General features: G+C 42.7%; 1 protein-coding gene across 1 annotated transcript in view; it reads right to left on the bottom strand.

Moving 5' to 3' along the window:
• Positions 1-20,841: 20,841 nt before the first annotated feature.
• DISP1 (dispatched homolog 1 (Drosophila)) overlaps positions 20,842-22,837 on the bottom strand; it is a 34,302-nt gene continuing 32,306 nt past the window's right edge. Inside the window, exon 8 of the mRNA XM_010140289.1 lies at positions 20,842-22,837. Coding sequence (XP_010138591.1) covers positions 20,842-22,837 — 1,996 coding nt within the window.

The raw sequence follows: 22,837 nt of genomic DNA, 5'->3' as shown, positions 1-22,837 counted from the left end.
TCTGACCTTAGCTTTACCCCTTTGAAGGAAGAAGCTTAGCAAGAGACTGTATCTCCGGAGAGACACAGCTTGTACTTCACATGTAGAAGCAGCAGCTTTTCTTTCAGTGACCCTTTGGTGGCCCTAACACTCAGGTTGGAGATCTCCCCATATCCTGTTGACTGTACTTCATCGGCATGACAAAGCAGCACATCCTGGCTGAACCTATGAACCTCTGGCCACACCCTCATCTTTTTTTTAGAGCTCCAGGATACATGCATTAATAATGCCTGAGAAGTTATCACGATGTGCCTGATGCCTTAGTCACCAAAATTCAGCTTTGCAAAATATCATCCTGTCCTCCTGGGACGTGTATCTGAAGCAAAAGTCTTCAGCAAAAGCTACTACGCCACCCAAACGCCATCTGCGGCAAAACCAGCAGAGATTTGAGGCAGAAGCTGCCTAAAATTCCAACTTGCTGCAAAGGCTAGGGGAGTATCAAGCCTCAGTTTCCAGAGGGGGGATTTCATCTGGGATCAATGCAAACCTTTGTCACAAGTGGCTCAAGGTGCGAGACTCAGGCTGGCCTCCCACAGAGATCCAGCAGCTGCACAGATTTTTGACAGACTGATAACTGTTTATGCAGTAGTAAATATTTTCATACTCCATCTATTTAAACTTTCGTGTCACTTCAGAATTATTTATATTTTTTTAAAATCAAAGATTCCAAGAAGCCTATATAATTCTGCGTATTACTTCACAGTTTGATAGAGAAAACATGACCTAGGAGGGTAAGAGTCTGAGAAGTGAGATGTGATTGCTCTAGCAGGAAGGTTAATTAAATAAAATTCCTCAAGATCTAATCCCTCCTGCCTAGCTCTCACTTGCCTTTTGTGACTGCTCTGCATGGTTCAATCTACCCACTGAGAAGTCATTGCCGGGGATAATGGTTGCAGCCTGCCTGCCCTGTATCCACTGACTTTGAGGATGGGAAAAACATCTTTGAACCATTTTTTTCTTCAGTACTAATACACTTACTAGAAATGAACCTAATCAGTAAGATGGTGACTGATTAATGGGTGTTTTGGCTTTGATGAGTCATCTGAGATGAGAGCCTGAGAAATATCTAGATGGTTAAAAGCTGGATGAACTGGGAAGGAGAAGCCTTACACAATTATGTTGTGGTAAAAGGAGAACCAGGGACCACAAGGAAGAAGAAAACAAAAGGGCTTGAAAATCAGAGAAAACTAGAGACAAACAAAAAAATGCAGAGACAAACAAGTGGGCTTTTTACTTTTAAAGCAATCTAAGATCTGACCCAGATTCATCAATAGAAAGATACACAAGGAGTTCCATAAGTCTTTTAGTTAAAAAAAAAAAAGGCTCACAGCAAGAAGTGTAATTTTTGTTTTCCAAAAACTTAGTCCTTCTTGAGAATTTTTTAAAACAGTGTAAGATCTTGATGCGGAGAATCAGATGATCTCAGCTCTGAACTAGCCTCTGACTTACAGCATCCAAAATGATCAAGTTTATTCTCCTGCAGATGTGGCTTTAAGCATTTTTAAAATATGCATCTGTCTGTGAATTTCAGATCTAAGAAGGAGAAGTTACAAAGAGGGACCACCATGGTGACTCACTGCTCTCCAATCTTCTTGCAAAAGAGATGTCTCTATCCCTTCCCAAAACATTAGTCACAATTTTCTGATGTGGGCCAGAAATCTGTCCTCCAATTCCCAGAAAATGGTGATCACAGCACTGCAGTATCTAATAATTCAGGAATTACAATTCTTCTTCACGAAACAGAAGGGGCTGCTACACCCAGGTTAGAAGCAAACAGCACGACCCCTGGAGAGAAGACATCCCTGCGGATGAACGTGGGGATGAGAAAACAAAGATGCAAGGATTGCTTTGGCTAAGGCACAACCTCTGTGTTTTCCCTCGCACTTCCACAGTCACAGGAATTCATATTGTAACAGAAGCTTGTCAATATGTATTTCAAATTATTCCCAGTTTTTGAGGCCTCTGGGAACTTCTTCAAAAGGTGCCTTAGCACCTTAGCAAACCTGCTGTTTTGTCAGTAAATCAGAGTATCAAGCACGCAGGAAAATCAACTACCCAGGAACTATCTCCGCAGGAGTCACAAGCAACATCTGCCCTGGTACATTACCTTCTCCATTAGCCTTCTGAAATTAGATTTGACTTTGGGAAAAGGAGTGTGCAGGCACCCTTGTCAGGTCCAGAGGCATGATACAGGAATGACACTTTAATGACCCACTTAAAAGTAATGAAACAGCCGTTTATCCTAATTGGAGGAGCAGTAATTATATCAGAGAGTGGCACTCTTAGATGGCAGAGTGCAAATGCTATCTAATCAAACTTAATGAATAGGTAAAATATCCCGACAGAGCATCTGTGCATCACTCACATTCCTGCAAACAGAAAAATTAGCCTGTAGGGAGCTGATCTGAAAGTGGAGGTTTTTCAGAGGGAAGGTTAATTATGGTAGTTTAACACACGCTTTACCTAAAAACCAGTTCACATCATGAGCCTTAAGGGATGTTTTTCTTTCGAAAGAAATGAAGGTAGTTGAAGGGTGGCTGGACCCACTGCGGAGGGCCTGTGGTGATTACTTGGAACATGTGAGGGACTCCCAGTCTTCATTCACGGGACAGGAGGAGGAGGTTCAAGACACGCTTTGAATAAAGCTCACCACTGCTGCTAAGCCACAGGGGTAAATCTTATGCTGAAATGTCTTTGTTTTCTCTCTAATTGGCTCCCAGCGAGCAGAAGAGCGAGGCCTTTGGCACTGCTGCTGGGAGGGAAAGGTCAGTGCCGGCATCTTCCCAGCCAGCCTGGAGTACAGCAGAAGCAAAGCGTACGGCTCTGGGCTGGCATGAGGCACATCAAATCCCTCAGTTTTGGTCCTCAAGGACAACAGTGGGGCTGCTTATGCCAGGCTCTGGATGAGATCCCATCAGCTCTGCGTTAGCCAGGAGAAGGGTGGTTGGGATGCAAGGGTTGGGAAGGGGCACGATACAAGGACCAGTGAACACTGGAGCCCAGCACTCCTTGAAGAGGAGATTATTATTAGCAGGCAAGCGTAGGGGTCTTGCCTTCAGCAATCATATACTAACGCAGTTGTGAGCAATTCTGCACACTAATGCCTAAAAGTGAGCTGGGCTTTCTATGAGCTGTTCACTGATGGGATCCCAACAGCTATGAAAAAAGAATAAAAACTTTGCCACCTCTTTAAAAAGAAACTCTAATGAGGAATAGCAGTGATCTGACAAAACTGGAAGTTCTGCCAATGTAAAAAGCCATCAAAACTTGCTCCTATGTGCAATGTACAACGTAAAAGTCAGAAAACGTTTACCCTCCAGCAACATTAGTCAGAGCTGTTAAATATTAGCAGAACTGGCTGCATGGAAGTGATGCGAACAGTGCTAGTTTTATATACTGAAGATGCCAAGTAAACACACGAGTCTTGACCAAACAAGTACCGCACTGACAGCTCAGTAAAAAAAAAAAGCCATGAAGGATGTAATAAAATTCCAAGCAAAATGCGTTCCCAGACAAAAAAAAAAACAAAACCAAAACAACAAACCAAATCTTAACAACTCAGGATAAAAAGACATTCACAGCCTCTGAATGCTTACTGAGATTAGACATAAAAGCCTCTTCAACTTATCTGGAGTTGTACTTTCCTCTTCATGTCAGAGGGTACCCTGCTGTACAGGGAGATGTTTACACCCTCTCATGGGAAGCCAGAGGCTTCAGATAAGGGAGTGTCTGTGGGAGAAGAGCGCTTTAGAGGCTTGGGAAGATAGCCTGTATCATCAGCCAACCCTCCACTAGGTTGGTGAGATTCCTGTTTGATTTGGCTGCAGTCTCTAGCCTCAAGTTCTTGCCCTAGCTTTTAAAATAGAACAAGATCTTCCTGCAGCTGAAAAAGGGCAAAGGGCGGAACATGTAAATAGCAATTAAAGCAAAGATCTTGTTTTTTAAAAACCCTCCCCTAAAAGATACTCTGTGCTCTTCCCTAGGGGTTGGCAGGCTGACAAAGGCAAGCGTGCCACACAGACCGGTTCAAGTTAGACGTAGCTTGCCCAGCTATTTCAAACCGTGGACGACAGCACAGCCCAGACATCGCCTTTCCTTGCTCTCATGATTAGAGGCAATTCAGCCAAAAGGACAGAATTCTGGACTGGGGTTCATGAGCGCTGGGGACTGTCCTGGCTCCCCCCCAGCCTGCTAGGTAATTAATTACCTTGGGATATCTCTGCTGCTATACCTTTCTGAAGCATTTTTGAGATCTATAAATAAGCCTCGGAATAGGCACTACTCTGTATTTTTACCATCGGTGTGTTTTGTTCCATGTAGGTTCTGTGTTCCATATACACAGAAAAATAAAACAGCTAAGCAAACCAAACTTGGTTTGGGAAACAAGAACCCCTCCTATCCTTCTGTACCATCACGGAGCAGCCTTGTCAGGCTAATGCTTTGCAGGAAGTGAGCACGCTCAGCTCCCGTTTACCATTCAGGTTTTGCGTCCTTACCTCATCTGTTTCTCAGTATTTCACCGCACTATTATAAATCACGACTTCCTTGTCTCTCGGTGTTTCAATCAATATATAAAATGTCAGATCAGATAACTGGTACTCTCTCAACGCACACTAATGTAATTTCATAATGTGATTCTGTTTTTTCAGAGAAAGAATGGCAGAAGCTATTATTGGAACAGGAAGAAATGGGTAATCAATCAAGGACACTTTAAAGACAAAATTCTTTCTGTTTCAAGTACCATATTCGGCTTTGGATTGTACACGAGTGGCTTCTGTGACTTCTATTCCATTTGCACATGCTACAAACCAAAACTATTTCCAAAAGCCAAGCACATAAAAAACTGTCCCAGCACAAAGTGGGTTCCCAGGATGGTTAAGTGCCAGTACCTTGGGTGATCAGTGAAGTCACGGAAGTTTTTCAGCGTCTGTAATTTCTTGTATAATTTCATGATGCATTAGCCTCATGTAGAAGAAGTCGCGCTCCAGCCCATTGTTTTCTACCTCATTTCCAAGCAATATCTGACACATGGGATGAATCTTAGCTAACATGTATCTCCAAGTATGAGAACACTGCACAGAGATACTGAAGGGGTGCAAGGTGTGAAATGGGATCAGCTATTGAATTTTGGGGAATAATTAAAGAATTCATAAGGATAAAAAGCCCCACTCCAAAACTCATGGTATCGGTCTGAAGACAAATGCAAAGGTGCCGTCAAGACCCAGGTCTGCTGGCTCTGGAACCAAACTGTGTGATGACAAGATGAAGTTCTGCTCATGTCTCTGCATTTCCTCTCCATTTATTCATGACCATGTTGTCCCGCCTGTGTCAGGAGCTGATGGGATTTTGCAGTTGGGATTCTTGGTAGGTTGGCTTCAGCAACTAGGTAGTCCCTTTCAGGGGCAGATTAGGAACGTCTGGATGAATTGTTGACAATTTGTGCTATCTAACAGCAGTCTGCCGTTTCAGAGTACTTTGTAAACTTCGTGCAGTTCTCTGAATTATCAGCATTATCCTCCCCACTGCTCAGACTTGAGAGCACAGAAAAGTAAATCGTACAAGTCGTTGGAAAAACCAGGATCTGGGCCAGAATCACAATCCTTATGTTTCTTCCTTTAACCACCTCTTGGACCATCCCAAATCTTTTGAAAGAAAATCAAATAGTTTAATTCCTGTTCAACTTAGTAATTGAATTTGGGTTTTGTCCCAGGACTGGGTGGACAGACTGACAGCCTCGGTGAGGAATACAAGCAGTTTTGAATCCTAGCAGTTTCACTGCATGATCTTGATGACCTGTCTCTTTTCAACTCATAAAACTTTTCCTTCATAGGGAGCAAATTTTAATAATAATTTAGATTAATAAAATTAGATAAGAATGACTGTTATTCTTATAATGCCCCTAATTTCCAAGTACCTTTCCTAAGCAAAAAACCATAAATAGTTTTTGTGTAAAACATGGAAATAAGGAAAGAAGCAGAACTAAGTATTACTGAGATAGACTAATCTGAGATTAAAAGAGAAGGAAATTGCAAACAGAAATTAAGGTATACTGCAAGGCAAATTGGCACGACACTGTATGAACACCTTGATGAGAATCAAAACCACATGGGTAACCTCACTGAAACCACAGAGTGATCTCTGATTTTTTTTTTTAAGCACTGACAGGCTGTGGGGGTGCCAGCACTTGAAAGAAGATGTAACTTCTCCTAAGAAAAAAGAAGGAAAGAATATGAAGGATTCTGCAGATCCAGGCATCTCCACATAGAAAGTTCAGCAACACAGGGTAGAAGGAAAGGTGTATTTCTTCAAATCCTCTGGTGCTAAAATTAACCGGAATTCAGACTTCACTGGATTTCAGCTGTGGTCTCTGCTTGCAGGGACTGGTGTTGCCATGCTGTTAGGCACACACGGCAGAGCTGGAAGTCTGGGCAGATACTGATTTTCATCAGGTTACCTGAAAAAGTCAGTGTAGAAGGTGACTTTTTACCTCGAGGTGACAGAGATAAACCAGATACCTTGGACACGGTCACACAGAGACGACTTAATGTCAGTGTGTGCCTTACAGCAGTGAAGGTTATGTGGGCAATTTGACACGGACATACCTGACATTCTTCCCAAAGTGGAGCAAAAAGAACCAGCCTGTGATTTATACAAAGGGGAGACAAAGCTGCGCAAAGGCCAGGGGCAGGAAAGAGATCAAAGTCCTTAAACAGAACAAGCTCTCCTTAACAGATTGAGGCTTTTTGTCATTTCAGGAAACATTCAAAATATTAATTTCCAGAAAAAATCTTAGAATCATCTTCCTAAAAAATGAAACCTTGGAAAAGCTTCGGTTTTCTTGCCTTTTTTGTTTGGTTAATTTCCTTTATCACCTTTCCTCTTCTTTCACTTTTTCAGTGGCAAACAGGAAAGATTTAGAGAGAGAAAAAAAAAAAGAGAAACTGTCAAGCAGCCACAAAGAAACCTCGACTTTTTCCTGTGCAAATGCTTTGAATCAATAGGTGTTTTGTTGTACGCGAAGGCCTTCAAAATGAAAACATTTTTAAAGATCACTTGTCTACCATGATTACTTCACAAGCCCTAAAGTAACACCCTTGAGACTTACAAAGCATTTCTGACACTTCAAGATTTTCCAAACTGCACTCGAATAAAGTCATAGCAATAACACTTCAGACAAACAGTGATCCCGAAGGCCTGAGTCTCTGGATTCAGGTGTCGTTCAGCATCAGTTTGAAAACGGAGTGTAACCTGATTGTTTATTCCTTATTCCACCTCTGCCTTCTCTTTTAAAGCCAACATGTACAGGAGGAGAGGGCTCTGTTTCTCATTCCTGCCTGGTGTCCTATGCTCAATGGCAAGCAGAACAAAACCAGCACTTGCTCCCGCCAGTCCGTGGCCAGACACAGCTAAAGACAGCAATTTCCAGAGCTGATAAACAGGGTGTATTTCTTTAAAGGCCTAAACTGATTGTATTTGAGTTTTCTTTCAGAGTTTTCTAGTTCAGCCTTTAAGTTTTCCCTTAAAGCTCAGGCCTCCCAAATACTGAGATTTCTGACAACTCCACACTCATTCCAGGCCTGTGATTCTGTTAGTCCTCTCCAGGCTGCTGGAAAAACAAGGTGGAACAGCAGCCAGTCAGAAAGACACACTTATTTTTCATCTCCCATGCAGCTGATATCTGAGAAGAACATCTCAGTGAGCCCTAAGGGCAACAAGGACTTTGATTTACTCCAGAAACTGCTTTCTTAGACAAGCTGCTCTCTTGGCAAAATTTGTAACAAATTCTTCAACTATAAAGGCTCAGGAAAGGTTTTGACTTCCTGCCTCACTTGAACAAATATTGTTTGCGCTGTATTTTGTGTGACCTACCCAGCCCTTCAGCTACAGTACTTAAAATTTCCTGATGGCATGTCAATATGTTGCATGGTTAAAGCCTTCATTGTTCATAATATCAATAATTATCATACAAACACAATATTGAAGAACTATTTCAAACCCTCATTTACTTTGGTACCAACAGGAAGAGGAAACCAGGGCAGGAAAAACCTGCAATTACTGTTACTCGTTCCCAGCAACATCAGTCACACCGCATCACTACACTGTCTTCCTTGTTCTGCATCTCTCTTCAGCTCGGATATCCTCTGGCAGAGCCAGCTCAGAGAACAAAAGCTGGATTAGGCATTTGTACGAATAAGAATGGTATCTAATATTACCCTAGCTAATGAAAGATGTCCAAAGATATCAAGTGTCATGCTTCAAGAGGATAAACTGATCGCCAGCTGAGGTCAAGAAAAAATAGCTTCCCCACCCTCACCACACAACACTTCAATGTAATCACAAGGGGAACACAATGAGCATTTGAACCGTTTCTGAAACGGCCACAACTGGAAGCACTGGAAATAAAATACTTGACCAGAAAACTCACTTGCCTCAAAAATTCCTACAGCAGTACAAAAAATAGACAGGGTAGCAATCCAGATCAGAGTAACAAAGGAATTTTTGGCTTTCCTGTTGAAATGCTGGCGGATGAGCCACACATGGCTGCGTGCTGCAACTCGTGCCAGCACATTAACGAGTGTCTGTTAAGATACCGCAGTTACTCCACAGTGCACTGTCTGCATAGCCACCAAGGACCCGCATTACACTCCTGCACACACTGCTTAATTCTAGTTGTTCTAATCACTGGTCTTTGCAAAGCTGCCTTTGGTAAGTCTGGCAGTTCCTCCTAACTCAGCTCTAAGCACTGAAGTGTGTTGTTACTCAACAAGGCAGCAATACGCACTCTCAGAGGCACACATGCAACCCAGGCTCGGCTAGTCTGTCTCTAGATATGTACCTTTTATTCCTTGTTCGGTCAATATTAAATACCCTCTGAGTAGCTAGTGCTGTCTCTACTTTACTTACCCGGCAAAAGAAGGATTTATCTGTCTGCCAGTGCTGTAGATTTAATCCACCATCTGAGAATTAGGCTTGTCTTTTTATTTATATGTAATTTTAAATAAGAACACCGTGCCATCGTAGCAGAGACATAATTTATGAGATGGGGCCTTCTCCTGGAGGTGTGCAAATCCTGAATCGGGAGTAGCTAACATATATATTAATTACCTGGCTCTCCCTAATTCTTATCTCTATTCCTCTCTAGTAATATCTTTGCCTTCCAGAGCTGACCTTATATTTATCTGTAAATCACAGAATATCCACAAAAGGCTGCAGAAGCAACACAGAACTAAAAATGCTGGACATCCGAACTCTCTGCCTTACATTGGCATCCTTTTCACTGTTGCCTGATCTGTAATATTGCAGAAACGAAGCAGATACCACGCAGTGCCTGGCAGTCTTCCCTCCTGAAGGTCAACATTCACTGGGCTAAATATTTTAGTAGAGAAAGGGCAGGTGGGAGGAGATTTAGAGGTACAAGAATGAAGCTCACGATTCAAGTACCCAAGTATAAAAAAGCTTTCTAAGGAAGCTCTGACATGTATCCTCAGGGAGTCCTGACTCTAAATTCATCCAGTATCTTTTGAGAAGCTTTTCCTCGTCGATTGTCAAGAGAACGGATCTGCCTGGGCTGCGTGTCTGGCGTGATCCTACAAGAATGCAGCAGCCACACTCACACGCAGATTAATATTCAGCTTCTAATGCGGCTAAAACTTGACCCACTTATTGATTTGAAAACTAGATCAGTGCCTTAAATTGGTATTGAAACTAAACGGGAAGCAGCAGACAGCAGGCTTCAGATGTCCGCTGTGGCCCAAAGCATGGAGAAGGCAGTCAGTCAACACATGCTGTCCCCACTGCAATCTGTGCGTCATCTTCAAACCCAGCTCAGAGACAACAGATCACAGTAACGCAATCTGGAGGAGACGAACAAATCGGCATTATATGGCCAGGTGCTGTGTAAGGGAAGAAAGGCCAAACTTTCTTAGAAAGCTGGAAGTCAAAGATTACATTTTTAAAAACTAATGTAAACCTAAGCTTCCTCAAGTAAAGGACGCTGATATGTCTCAAAGTATGGGCCGGCCTAATAAGCAAACACTATGAGAACTATAAGTTTTTGTCTTTAATTTTTTTTAACAGTCTCAGCCTTTATGACCAAATCTAACCTTTAAAGAACTCTGGGTTTACACCTGTTTATTTATTTTATATTTTTATACACACACTCACATAAATGTGTATGATACCAGAATTTTTGCAGGAAAACTGTTTCCCACTGGAAATTACTCACTTCATTTCTTCTTACAAGAAGGATGACTGTAAATCCCAGGGTCAGAGAGAGTTTGTTCAAAACCCAAATCAAATTATGGCTCCTACACATAAGTACAAAGGTGTGTGAGAAAACCGCTGATCTCAAAGAACAAGAGAAGATCACCTGTATTTCCTAGACTACACTTTTACGCACTGGAAGACTCTGAACTGGAAATCCAGTACTTTAGTTTACAAAAAGCAAACAAGATTTACAACTTTTTTATCGATGTGCATATTGCACACAAAGAAGCGTTACCAGGTGTCCTGGGTGAGTGCTGTCTGCTGCCGTAAACTAAACCCCACGCCTTTTCCTGTTAAAAGCCACACAAACAAATGGGAACAATAGATTAGTGGACTGAATTGAGCTTTCCCAAGCCAGCACACAGCTGACGGCCGACTGCTAGCAAGAAGATGAAGTGGATTTAAAGCATCAGCACAGGGAAGACAATAGGCAAGAGCTGTGCTCGGAGCACTGGGCCAAGGGACTACCACAACCATTGATTGTACCTTGTCATTAAACAGGCAACCAGCTACCCAGAAAAGGAGGTGCTGTGTCCTTTGAAGACAACTATTAGACTGCTGTCTAGGATGACTTCTAACATAATTTCCGATTGCAGACCTGGGCACAGCGCTGAGATCCTTGTGGTAGCTTGATCCTGAAGGCAGGATAAAAAAGCCAGGCCAGAGTCTGCGCTGCCCCAGCCCGAGTCCTTTGGTGGCTGAGGGGAGGAGAGCAAGGATCTCAGGAAAGACTGTCAACCTTTTCCTTTGTCGCTCAAATAAAAAGATTCGTGGAAGCTTGGCCCTTTGACAAGCTTGCTACCTCAAAGAGGAAAGAATTATTTCACCTGTTCCTCTGCTTGCCCAACTTTCCCACATTATTCCAGTTTCAGGTTTCAAGCTGCTTGTACGTTAGTTCGCAAGAAAAAAAGAGGCTGCGCTGCATTGTTAGCCAAAAAAGACATTGCAGCCTCTGGAAACCTTCAGAGGGTGATGTTCCAGGTCAGGCAGAATTCACTGCTCCTAAATTAAGGTCTCTGCAATCTGGACAGTCACTGGGAAGAGACACAGGTGCTTCCAGAATGTTGCACCTGGACGGGATGTCTGAAGAAGACAGCGGGAGTACGTTTCAGATTGCTGTGGTGCAGTAAGTAGCTTCCTGCCCCACATTTAATACGGAGCTTTCTGCAGTGAGAACAGAAGGATTTCAGGCAGGACACCACAGTCTGGGGTACACGTGCTTATTCTTAAGGGCAGCAGTCCGCTCTAGGTGCTGGCATACTGCTGCACCTACACCCAGGCAATCTGGAGCTCTCAGATCATGTCACTTTACTGAAGTAATTCAGTATCTGGCAAAATTTGGTAGCTGGGAGACCAAATACCAGTTCAGATCAGGCACAGTCCTACAGAGAAGGGATGGAAGAGATTGAGTCTTTTGACACAGTCCTGGTTTGCCTTCTCCAATTCCACTCCCATTGTAGCCGAGGTTACAAGAGTTGCATCTAGTTCGATGCACTGAGATACGACTTCAGATCTTTTGAAGTAAAAACAAACCAATCTGAGAGCTGTGATAGCTTTAAGGAAATCTATATTCAGGCAGGCACACATAAATGTGAAAACGTGAAGAGGCTGTGGCTTCCTCACCATCTGGGTTTCCTAAGGAAGGGTGGACCCACTTCCAGAGAGCATAGACCTGGGTGGAGGAAAGGGGGATGACACTAGCAGCAACAACGTTTGACATGAATCTTTGCTCTCCTAATCTTAAAAATACAACAATGTGAAAGGAGAGGTCACCAAGTGTGAAAGCTGAAGACTCCAGCAGGGTTTCACATCAGTCAGGCTTTTCAGGCTAAAGCGTATCAAAAACCAGGAGCGAGACAGCAAATGTTAGGTGTCAGGATGATTTCTGAGCTCACGCATTTCAGAAGACAAAACAGGTTTAAATCCACAGATTTACAGTCCACCTCAGAAGCTCATGCCGCCCCTGCCCTGTTCCCAGTCCCCAGGTGGCAGAGGCAGTTACAATACAAACAATAGCTATCTCTGGGGCAAGGCCACTTAAATAAATTAATCGTGCCAGCTCTCCTCCACTGACGCAAGCAGCAGGGGCTCCTTCCTCAGCAGGGTCTCTCTGCATGCAGCAGCGACTGCAAGGATTTGAGGAACACAAGCACCACGAGGGAGCTGCTCTTGGTTGCCTGAAGAAGGGGGAATAACTTGCAGAGCAGCACAGTGACAATGGACAAAAGGCAAATTTAGACCTAATATCAGAAAGATAAATTGCTGAGAGTTCTTAGGACTTTCAGGGATCGCTTGGCCCAGTGCCCCGCTGCTGCACAGACCATCGCACCTGCTCTGCTGCTTGAGATCAATCGCTCCCTCGTGGTCAGAGAACGAGGCAAGATGTAATAGTGGGTCTTATTCGAGCTCTGCGACTGGGAACATATACTTAAACAGCAGGCACGCAACGGCGTGACTGCAGCCCCTCCGAGGCGGTTGGCCCCTTGCAGTATGATAACCAGCCCTTCTCCCTCAGGATTCGTGTTCAGACACTGTAAGGAGAACAGAGCCGAGCTGGAAAGAAGAACTTGAAGGCAGAACAAAGGTGGAGGTAGTCTTGAAGGGAGGGTTGTGAAAAGGGCAGGCTAGACCTGAGGCATGTGTATAGAGACTCACAAGCAATGAAGAAATGGGCTTTTGTTTTACTATTATAGGTCAAGTGTGTTGTCTTTTTTTCCCAGCAGTTGTTTCAAGCAATTTTAAAGCTAGCTGTAGGCACTCTGAATCCTCTGTGCATCCAGGTCTAGTATTTCAAATTTATTATTTTAAAGGCATCATACAATCATGAAGTAGTAAAAATGGTAAATGAAAGCAGAGTGTCTATGTCCCCACAGTGCTGGACCATTTATAAATACATAAAAAATATTTCTAAAAATATCATAAAATAAACAACGGTTTACAGTAATTGGAGTTTAAGACTGGGACATATTACTCTAGCTTTTATGTATTAAAAATAAATATTAATTTAAACATAAGAGCACAGTGTTTTCTAGGAAAGAGACAAAACAGAAACAGATCAGGCCATGTTTTAGACTTAACCAGGGTGAAGTGAAAATTAAACAATTGGTTTGAATGTCAGTAATTTCTTAGCTACAAAAATCCAAGGATGTCTTTGGAACTCCAGAGAATCCAAGCACCTACACACAGTTGCAGCTACACGTACTCAGCATCACAAGGACTGCATTTGCTTTTGGAATTTTGAAACATCTACGCTGGTCAGTTATCAGCTTCTATATTCAGAGATCAGATGGAAGTACAGATCTCAACCTCCCTTCTCCACTGCTCATTACAAGCCAGTACCTGGCAGACAGACATACTCACACGGCTTTTACAGGTCTCAGTTTTGAGCTGCTCCATCGAGAGGCTTCATCCAGAGTTCTGACGGGCGACAGCCAAATTCGCTGCACTGATGTGCCAGTGAACCTGTGTAATAGATACAAAGTGGAGTAGAACTAAGTTATAGGACTAAAAACTATTTGGATGTACTAAGTTACCGGTCATCTTGAATAAGTACAAACATTTATTGCAGGTTCATGGAGTGCATCCTTCTAAAATTCCACTGATTTTAAATGCATAGCAGTTAACAATTCCCTCATTAAATATCAATCACTTTTTACACGCTATTGTTCGCAACTCTGTTTAATGCTGATTACTCTGAGACCACAAAAGTTACTGTAACCTCAAATATTGTGGTTTATGCACATTTTCAAGACGTTTACTTCTTCTGCATTGTGTACAAGAGGATTTCAACGCAAATAAGGATTTGGGGTACCTCCCTCTCCCTCTCCCACTCTGTCTTAACTAGACTAATTGAAGACTATCTACCGGAGTTATGCAGTGCACCTACTGAGCTGTCTCAAATTCTTACGTACGGCCTTGAGTATCGTGCAGTTAGACTACGTTAGTTCAAGCCCCAAAATGATGAAATGCCAGATATAGTAACACTTGAGTAATAGTCTTCATTGTGACACCTTGGTTTGGTAAAACATCTTTCCCCAGGGCTGTTACCATTATTTCACACATTCAAACTTCCCTGGGAAGTGGTACTGTCTAGAGATGTCAGAGGACAACTTCCTGAACTCTTGTTTGATAAGGGCATGCTGTCCACCTCGGGCATTTTAAGCTGAGTGGTTTAAAAAGCCCTCACAGAATTGAGAAAGCGGCAGAGCTTACCTCCTGGCTAGACACTCCAGTCTTACCAGTTTTCAGTCTTATGCTGTTTTGTTTAATACTTCCTGAATACTTCTTTTAAGCCTCTTTGTGTGAAGATAACGCCACACGAAAGAGGAGAGTAAGTCATTATCTGTCATTTATGTTACAAAATTCCTGATGCCCCTCTTTCAGTGCTATACCAAATAAAACACCTCCAAACCATTTAACTAGCTACTGCTAGTATTCAAACCAGCACTGGGGTAACACCGCACTATTTCTGCCCTATCTAGTAGCGTAACACTGCTGTGAACTGTTAAAAAGCTGCCATGTTATACTCCCCAAATGTAAATAAACCCTTACAAGGAAGGATCAAAGAGATTATACTACACAACTAAACAAGCTGCGTTTAAAAATCTCGGGAAAAATGGGAATCCACAGAAGGAGAGGAAGGCCTGCCACACGCTGTGTTCTGAATACACGAAATACAGGGAAAACTGGTTACCTGTAGAGAGTATTAATGTCAAAATGAGCCACAGCTGGCACTTAACAGGTTCAGTACTACGTCAGGAAAGAAACTGAGCCAATTAAGGCATCTAAGAAAAGCCCACAGTTCTAGAATCAGATGAGACAGAACCTCAACTAAGAACTCAGAATAGAAGAAAGGGTGAGTAAGGGTCTGGGACAGCTTTGCTTCCCTCACAGCCAAGAATTCAAGCTTCATCAGATGAAAAGAGCATGTATTAGGAAAAAGGTTTGATGCTCCGTCCTGCCAGATCAGATCACTTGGGAAATAGTTGGGACAATGCTATTATATATTATAAAAATAGATATTGAAAATATAAATTTAAAACACATACATTAAAAATATGCATTAAAACATACTACTTTTCTAAGAAAGTGGAGTATCGGACCTCGTACTGCAGGATGGCACTGCCAGATTTCTCCACTCAAAGTACTGCTAAACCATCTTTTTCTTCTGTGCCGTGAATCTTTTCAGTACTGAGCTCATGTGCCTTCAGTTGCTTATTTCTGTTCTTTTTTACCTGAACTCTAAGAATATCCATAGGTTCTGCTTTTGCACATAAACTTCGCTCTTAGAAAATGGATTTAGAGCCAAACACTAAAGCGTACTAGGAATTCTTACGAGAGCCAAGAACTCAGTGGTTGTGATACCTCTCTTATAACAACACGGTTCCATTAACTCCAGTTAACTTCCTTTTGGTTTATACCACTGAAGCAAGAAGAGTTGAATTACTGTCCCAGCTTACAACACACAGATTTTATCAGAGAACTAAGACCCTCACTGGTGAGAGAAGGGGAGAGGAGGTGGCAGATGCAGTTACTGCTGCCACTACAGGCAGGTGACTTCAGGAGACCTGCCACTAGGGCTGGGTGAGAGCAGACAACCAGAAGTGCCATCTCGTTAGTCATCCCAAGCCAAGCTGTCCTCACTTGCCATTCATTTCTCCTGAAAATGACTTCAAATACACATAAAATCAGTAATAATCTCAGTACATTATCCATCTTAAGACTTAAACCATGACACTTCCTATTACTGAATAACGTTACATGCAGAAGACATGGCTTAGGTCAGATTTTCAAGGGTCTGACCTCACTCCGTTTGTATTTTAGCCGCACTGTTTTCTGAGGACCAGGGCACTGTAACGCAGTCAGCATTACTGAAGAGTCAGTGATGAATAAACCGCTCCTTTCCTAAGCCACGGAGAAACGTGCTAGGATTGCTATTCAGATAAAGCTACGGACAATTTTGGTTGAGGCTTTGCAAGGGTTTAAGAAAGTTTGTTTAGGCCTCAAAGCTAAGCCATCCATCTGCTCTTCAGGCTCACAGCTAGAGTTCGGCATCCAACACTACCTCATTGTGGCCAGCCCGTGGCAAGAGAACACGTGTCCACCCTGCTGGTTTTAAGACAACAGATCAGCACCAGTTTTAATTAACTTTAACGGCTCGGGAACTAGACTCAACAGACATTTTAAACTAATAGAATTTTAAAAAGAAACAACAACCAGATGCTTCTCTGGAATACGTCTATCCATTTGCAGGTGAAGTAACATTTATCAAAACCTAAAAAATGGAATCCAAACCCGAGTTGGACATATCCGCTTTAATACACTTCAGGAATCGACCGAAAATTACACGTCTCCAGGAAGCACCTGAGTCTATGCAACTTTCTAAAGTGGAGACCTTAGAAAAACCACTCTGAATGGAAGCTGCCGAGTAAAGGGAAACAGCAAAGCCAGGGGCCTCGGTGGGTAAGACGACTTAGCATTCAAAAGTCACAGCATGGTAGCACCGAAAACCTGCAGCCTCTCTAAGCTGAGCACCGTACTGTGCTAGCGTGGTGAGATACACCGAGGAGGAACGACTGATGCCAGATCAACACTACATGCAGAATAAACAGTCAAAGGACCACAACATCAGTGAGGGTAGTTGTGCGATAGTGACACTGGGTCCAAGTTCGGGTGTCTGTGTCAGGAACTCGGAGAAGCTATAGCCTTTCCTGCGACCTCTTAGACTTACACAGACTGAGGGGTTTTTGCAAAGGCAATTATTTCACACTGTGGGAATATGCAATACTTAGTGGTACGGTGTCCCAACTCACCGCTGTAAATCAAACGCTAGATGTACAGGCACTTCAGATGTTATTGGCAGAAGTAAAATTTAATAAAGCTTGCCAGCATGTGGAAAAAATCTAAGGTCCGATTCAATGAAGTCAGTGTGATTTTGGCCTGAATCACCCACACGCGACCCATATTAAGTAGTATAACTTTCTCTACATAAATAAAATGCATTCAGTTTTGACCACATTTGACATTTCTTACAGTGATAAAATTTTTGTCGTTTGTCAACCTGTATTTTTAGAGCTCTCTTGGACTGCCTGCCAGGGCTCCATCTGGCAAAATTAGAGCGTTCTGTCAAATCCAAAGCATTTGAAAGCAATTCTCCCACGTTAGTTAAAAAAGATCAAATTTAAGTGATTGCAGGTGATCGTAAAATGACAGATTTTAATTTTTTTAAACCACACAAACAATGAAATAGTATTTTAAAGGACTTATTATAAATTATTGTATCACTTTTTGTTGAACTCATCACTGCATTACCCACACCAGAAATATGATTGTCATCTGGGAAACACAGACCCTAAGGACAATACAGACAACCAAGGTATCCAGTGGGGGTTTTTTCCCTGGATGAGGTGAATTTGAGAGATGGTCTCAGATGCAAGTTCCACTCCCACGAACAGATCACTGCCTTCCCACAGCAAGACTCTCTTTTCTCCCTCGGATAACCAAAGAGATGTCACTCTCAAGACTCACTGCATGTACAAGTTACTGTAAAGTCTGTCTTAGGCTTTGAAAAGGCAGAAAGCTTGTCTGTCATGTTCCAAGCTACACATTGTCATCACTGCCAGAACAATCACTACTCTTCCCAACCTGGTAAATACCCCAGCATGGGTTATCCACAGAAATCAACTCTGCATCTCACAAAGCCAGGACCCTGCCACTTCATGGAGAAAGCACGTGTCAGTGGTAGGGCACTTACGCCGAGCGGCAGCCGACAAGAGAAGCAGCACACTTATCCAACGTGGCACGTGCACATCCAGATTCACCATGCGATCCCAGTGCAAGGGAGAACCTCAGCTAATGGGAATTAGAGTATTTTAGACTCAGGAGCTTCCCTTGGGACTGGGCAGTCTTTGGCATCTTTAGAGAGATGTCTCAGTAGGATGCAACAGTCCTTATTAAGATTTCCTGGAGTGGAACAGGATACGAGCTCTCCTTGCTTGCTCCTGGTAGCCTGGAAAAACTTAATTATTAGTATTTAATTTTTTCTGGGGATAGAGTAATGCATGGCCACATTAGCCTCCAGCTACCACTGGAACCAATTCCTTGTTTCTTCCACTCTCCAGGAGCTGAAATGGCTTGGATTTTAGAGTCTGTGCATAAATTGACATAGGTGCTGCACACACACGCACAGCGCTACACACATAAATATTTAACTTCTCTATTGCAGTGATTGCTCCTTGTCCAGCTAAGTGGTTCGTAAAGAATAAAGAAGTCAGCGGGGAGGCAGTGGAAAAGTCATGAAAGGCAAATACAACAGTGATACTGTTCGCTGGCCAAGAACACTAGCTAATCTTAATCTCTTCTCAGAATATATTACATCACAACTCCTTATCTGCCCCATTTTTTTTACTGCATCAGCCTTCGAGAACGTATAAATCTTAATAAAAATACTACATTATTGCTTACCTCACCACCATAAAGCCAGTTATTAATATAAGCAGTTGGAAGGGCTTTCCTCACACAGAACGAAGTTGCGGACAGCTGGCTTAGGAAAAAAAAAAACACCTCAATCTTGAGCTCTGAAATGTCCTATGTTCTGTCGATGTGTTAGCTGGGGACCTCCCCTAAGGCCATGTCTCAAAGGCACAGCTGTGAATGACAGCTGATGTGACAGGCACTACATAAGCATTACACACTGCTTTGGCAAGGTCTGACAGCAGGTCAATTAAACTATCATAATGTTGTTTTTATTTCAGGAACGATTTATTGCTTAGCATGTTACAGAAACGTCTCACAGAAACTGCACTCAAGCAGGTGCAGTGGCCAGGAAGAAAGCTGGCAAATAGCAACAGCACAGGTTTTTTTCTTATCCCTTTTAATTTCTTTAGATTGTTAGCACTGCAAGTCATAGCTCTTTATGATTAATGGCCTCTGTGGTGCACACAAAATTCTTGAATTGCTCTCATTACAAACAGAAAGAATCTGGTTCTAAACTGAGTTATAGAAGAACTAAAAGTGAGTTTCAAAGAACTAGAAGAGAGTTTTATTTTATATCTAAGAAATAATGTTACTCTTCTTAAACCATGTAAAACTATTTTAGCTTATCCTATAGATTTCAACCTCTTACTCTGTTCCCATCACTTGGATGTGTAAGCGCTAACATCGCTCCTCCCAAACAAACCAAAGTGGTTTGCGGTATGACACTAATCTCCTACATCCCTTCAACGCGAGCATTAGAACTGAAAAAGCCAGGCTCTTCTTCCAGGGATTCATAACACACCAAGTACATGATATCACATCAGTCCATGAAATCTATCTTCCGTCATCAGCGTATCGTAAATCAACATACTCGGCATAACCAAACGGTTATATGAAGAGAGATTTGTCACTAGCAATCACGGCATACTACACAGCTCCAGCTCTCAAATCCACGCTTTCTGAATGACGAGGCCAGCGCGTACTCCCGTGACCAAACCGTAGCTGTTCTTCTGACTAAACCCTGCAGTTACACAAACACCGTGCCTGAAATCCAACGCCTTGGTTACACGGTTTAGTTCAGTATTTGTAACTGCATCTTGGAACTTCCCCGGGTAACAGACCTTGAAGCACAATATTTTAATTTATGTATTTGAATCCTTTGAACGGACTTAGTCTGCTACTATTGGCAGGAAGTCTAGGACACGTGCATTAACTCCGCCTTTCTCCCCAGTGGATTTACTTCTAATTTCTGTGTGTTGTGGGAAGAAGTTCAGCATTACAAGTCACTTTATGCCCAATTTTATAACTCCTGATTTTATGTACCTACGTATGTCACACAACTTGAATTACACTTTTCTTGTCACTGAGAAGCAAGCAATGCTCACTTGCCAGCGATTCCACCTGTATTCTCTGGTATTTAATGACAAAGTCTATACAGTAACTGCCAGAAAGGGCAGTTCAACTGTGTTACTGCGCCCTGTATACACAGACAGGTAACAATGGAGCTCTTGACCTCCAAGAGCTCTTCTTTAGACTTTGTTAGGATAAAGAGTTACAAATACTCCCAAAACAGGCTCCCCTGCCGAGCTGGTCTTCCAGGCAATCCTGAGTGAATGGTTACAGCCCTGCCACCCTTTCAAGGTGCACACAAGGCTGCCAAGGCGGCAGAACAACAAAGGTAAATGACATACTCGGAAAACGTGGCAATGTCTGCCCCAAACATTACCAGTGTCACAAGCCCTGGCTTCAGAAAAGGAAGAGTTTCTTTGTAATGCTTTACGTCTTGAGATGATTTATAAGGAGAATTCAAACTCTAATGCCCTGGGACAAAACCTAAATTAAGCATAACTCAGCTTGAGTCACAGCAAAAACACATTCTGGACAACATCAGGTTTTACTACATGTAATGGCTTTATGAAACGTTTAACTGTTAATGTTCTAGAAAATACACTTTTCATTCCAAAATGCAAATTATACCTCATATGTATTCAGCACTTCCCTTTTTAGTGTTTAAAATTTACTTTTAAAAGAAAGACACAGGATTGCCAAATTGAAGATTTATTATAGTGTTTTTATTAACAGACTTTCATTGGAAAGCTCTGGGCGCATTAGCATAGGAGGCACATTGGCTTCGATGTTTGGCATTTGACAGTCAACAGAACTGCACTTGACTGTGATCGGCTTGCTACAACAGCGTGAATTTTCACAGCAGCCCTCGTAGCGAAACTCTCTCACTGACCTGTTCAGCAGGTGTTTTTTATCATTTTGGTCAGCCTTCAAAACCCGGTCATTCTGCAAAGAACAAGGATCTATCTTGCTCTCAGCTTTCTTTTTCTGCTTTGACAGAGAGGCTTTCCTGCTTTCAACCCCGTTTGCCTCTGTACCGCCCTTTTCATCACACTTGTCCATCTGCTGACAGAATCCCTTTGGGTTATTTGATACGCTGTTCTCACATTCAGAGCAACGCACAATCAGAGGTCCTGCGTTTCGGCAAAGAAACTGTGAGGAGCTCATCACCTTTGGAACAGTTCTTATGTTTTCCCCCGGGTTTTGATGAGCATGTGAATCTGTCCTATTTATTCTTTGATGTGCCTGAAACTGTTGCACAGACTGGAAGAAAAAGTTTTTAGGGAGAGAGTTCTGCGTCATCGTTCTTTTGAGCCTTCCTTGAAGGCAACTGCAGTGGAGGACATGCTGGACTGGATGCACGTAACCTTCAGCAGCTTGCTGTAAAGCGTTTAGAGGAGCTACAGAGCTTTGGATCTGTATGGTTCCTGGTGAAGGAGAACACTGGTAACAGAAGGTGTCACTTAACTGTTGACATGAGTGTGGACTCCACTTCACTGCCACTTGCTTATATGTGTCAGGACAGCTACACTGCCTGCTTTGAGAGAAAATTGGGCATATAGTGTGTTGGTCAATAGATGTCTGTAGCATAGCTGAACTAGCAACATTTTTTATGCTTTTACTCACTTCACTACTATAGGCTGAAGGCATAGGCATACACGTGTTTTGGGGCCTGCTGCCGAAGAGCTCTGAGCAGATATGAGTTTCTTCATAAGTCACTTTCTCTGCAGGGTTACAGATGGTGGTTTGTGATGCCAGAGGCTCGAGCTCATAGTGCTCATGCTCCATTTCTGGTTTTTGACTTCTGGAGTCCAGCTGATATTTGCTAACAGGATGTGATTTATTTTGACCTCTGCCTCCTTGGGCTCCTGATAAGGTCTGAGAGAAGGCATTACACCGCAGTTTTTTTGGTAGGGGGATCTGGCCACAAGTACCCTGGGGTCCAAGGCACCGGCACATGCACTGGAAGAAGAATGTTGCAAAAGCCCAACTAATGCACATTATAAGCATCATAAAAGTGCCAAGCTGCGTGTATGCCAGCACCGTAGAGGGCATCATCATTGCTCCAGCTACAAATGTGGTCAATGCAGCCATTGCAATAGCAGAACCCATACGGCTTAAAGAAAAAATTACTTTTCCCTCTCGGTCAGGGTCAGGGGCTAAGCGATAAGCCACTCCATAATGAACAGCAAAGTCTACAGATAAGCCAACAGCCACTGAAATAGTGACAGATTCTAACACATTTAGCTCCCATCCAAGAAGAACTAGAGAACCTACAGTGACAAAAATAGTTCCAGCTATTGAAACTATTGCATAAAGGCTTATAATTATATTCCAAGTTGTAAGGAGCATTACACTAAACGCAACGGCAACTGAAAGACCCATGGCAATCAGAGTACCATCAGAAAGACTGTCCTGGAGATCATAAAATTCAAGGTTACTCACAAACCAACCATTGCTAAGACCTTCAGGAGCAGAGCTAAGCTCACTTGAAATCCATGAGTCCACTTCCTTGTAAAACTGATGCATTTTCTCATAAGCTAGTGTGAAGAGGTAGGTGCTTTGGAACTCCAACACCACTGCCCTGATGGTGTCATTTAGGTCAAAGCGAGGCCCTGGGGTTTTACTGTCTAAATGGTATCCTGTGCTTCTTTCTAGCTCCATTATAGCTCTCTTGATACATAATTCAAAAACTTCTTGTTTGTAGGGA

Source organism: Buceros rhinoceros, unplaced genomic scaffold (genome assembly GCF_000710305.1).
Source record: "Buceros rhinoceros silvestris isolate BGI_N320 unplaced genomic scaffold, ASM71030v1 scaffold18647, whole genome shotgun sequence".
NCBI lineage: Eukaryota > Metazoa > Chordata > Aves > Bucerotiformes > Bucerotidae > Buceros > Buceros rhinoceros.
The sequence above is the reverse complement of the archived record's forward strand: the minus strand, read 5'-3'. Positions and strand labels throughout refer to the sequence as shown.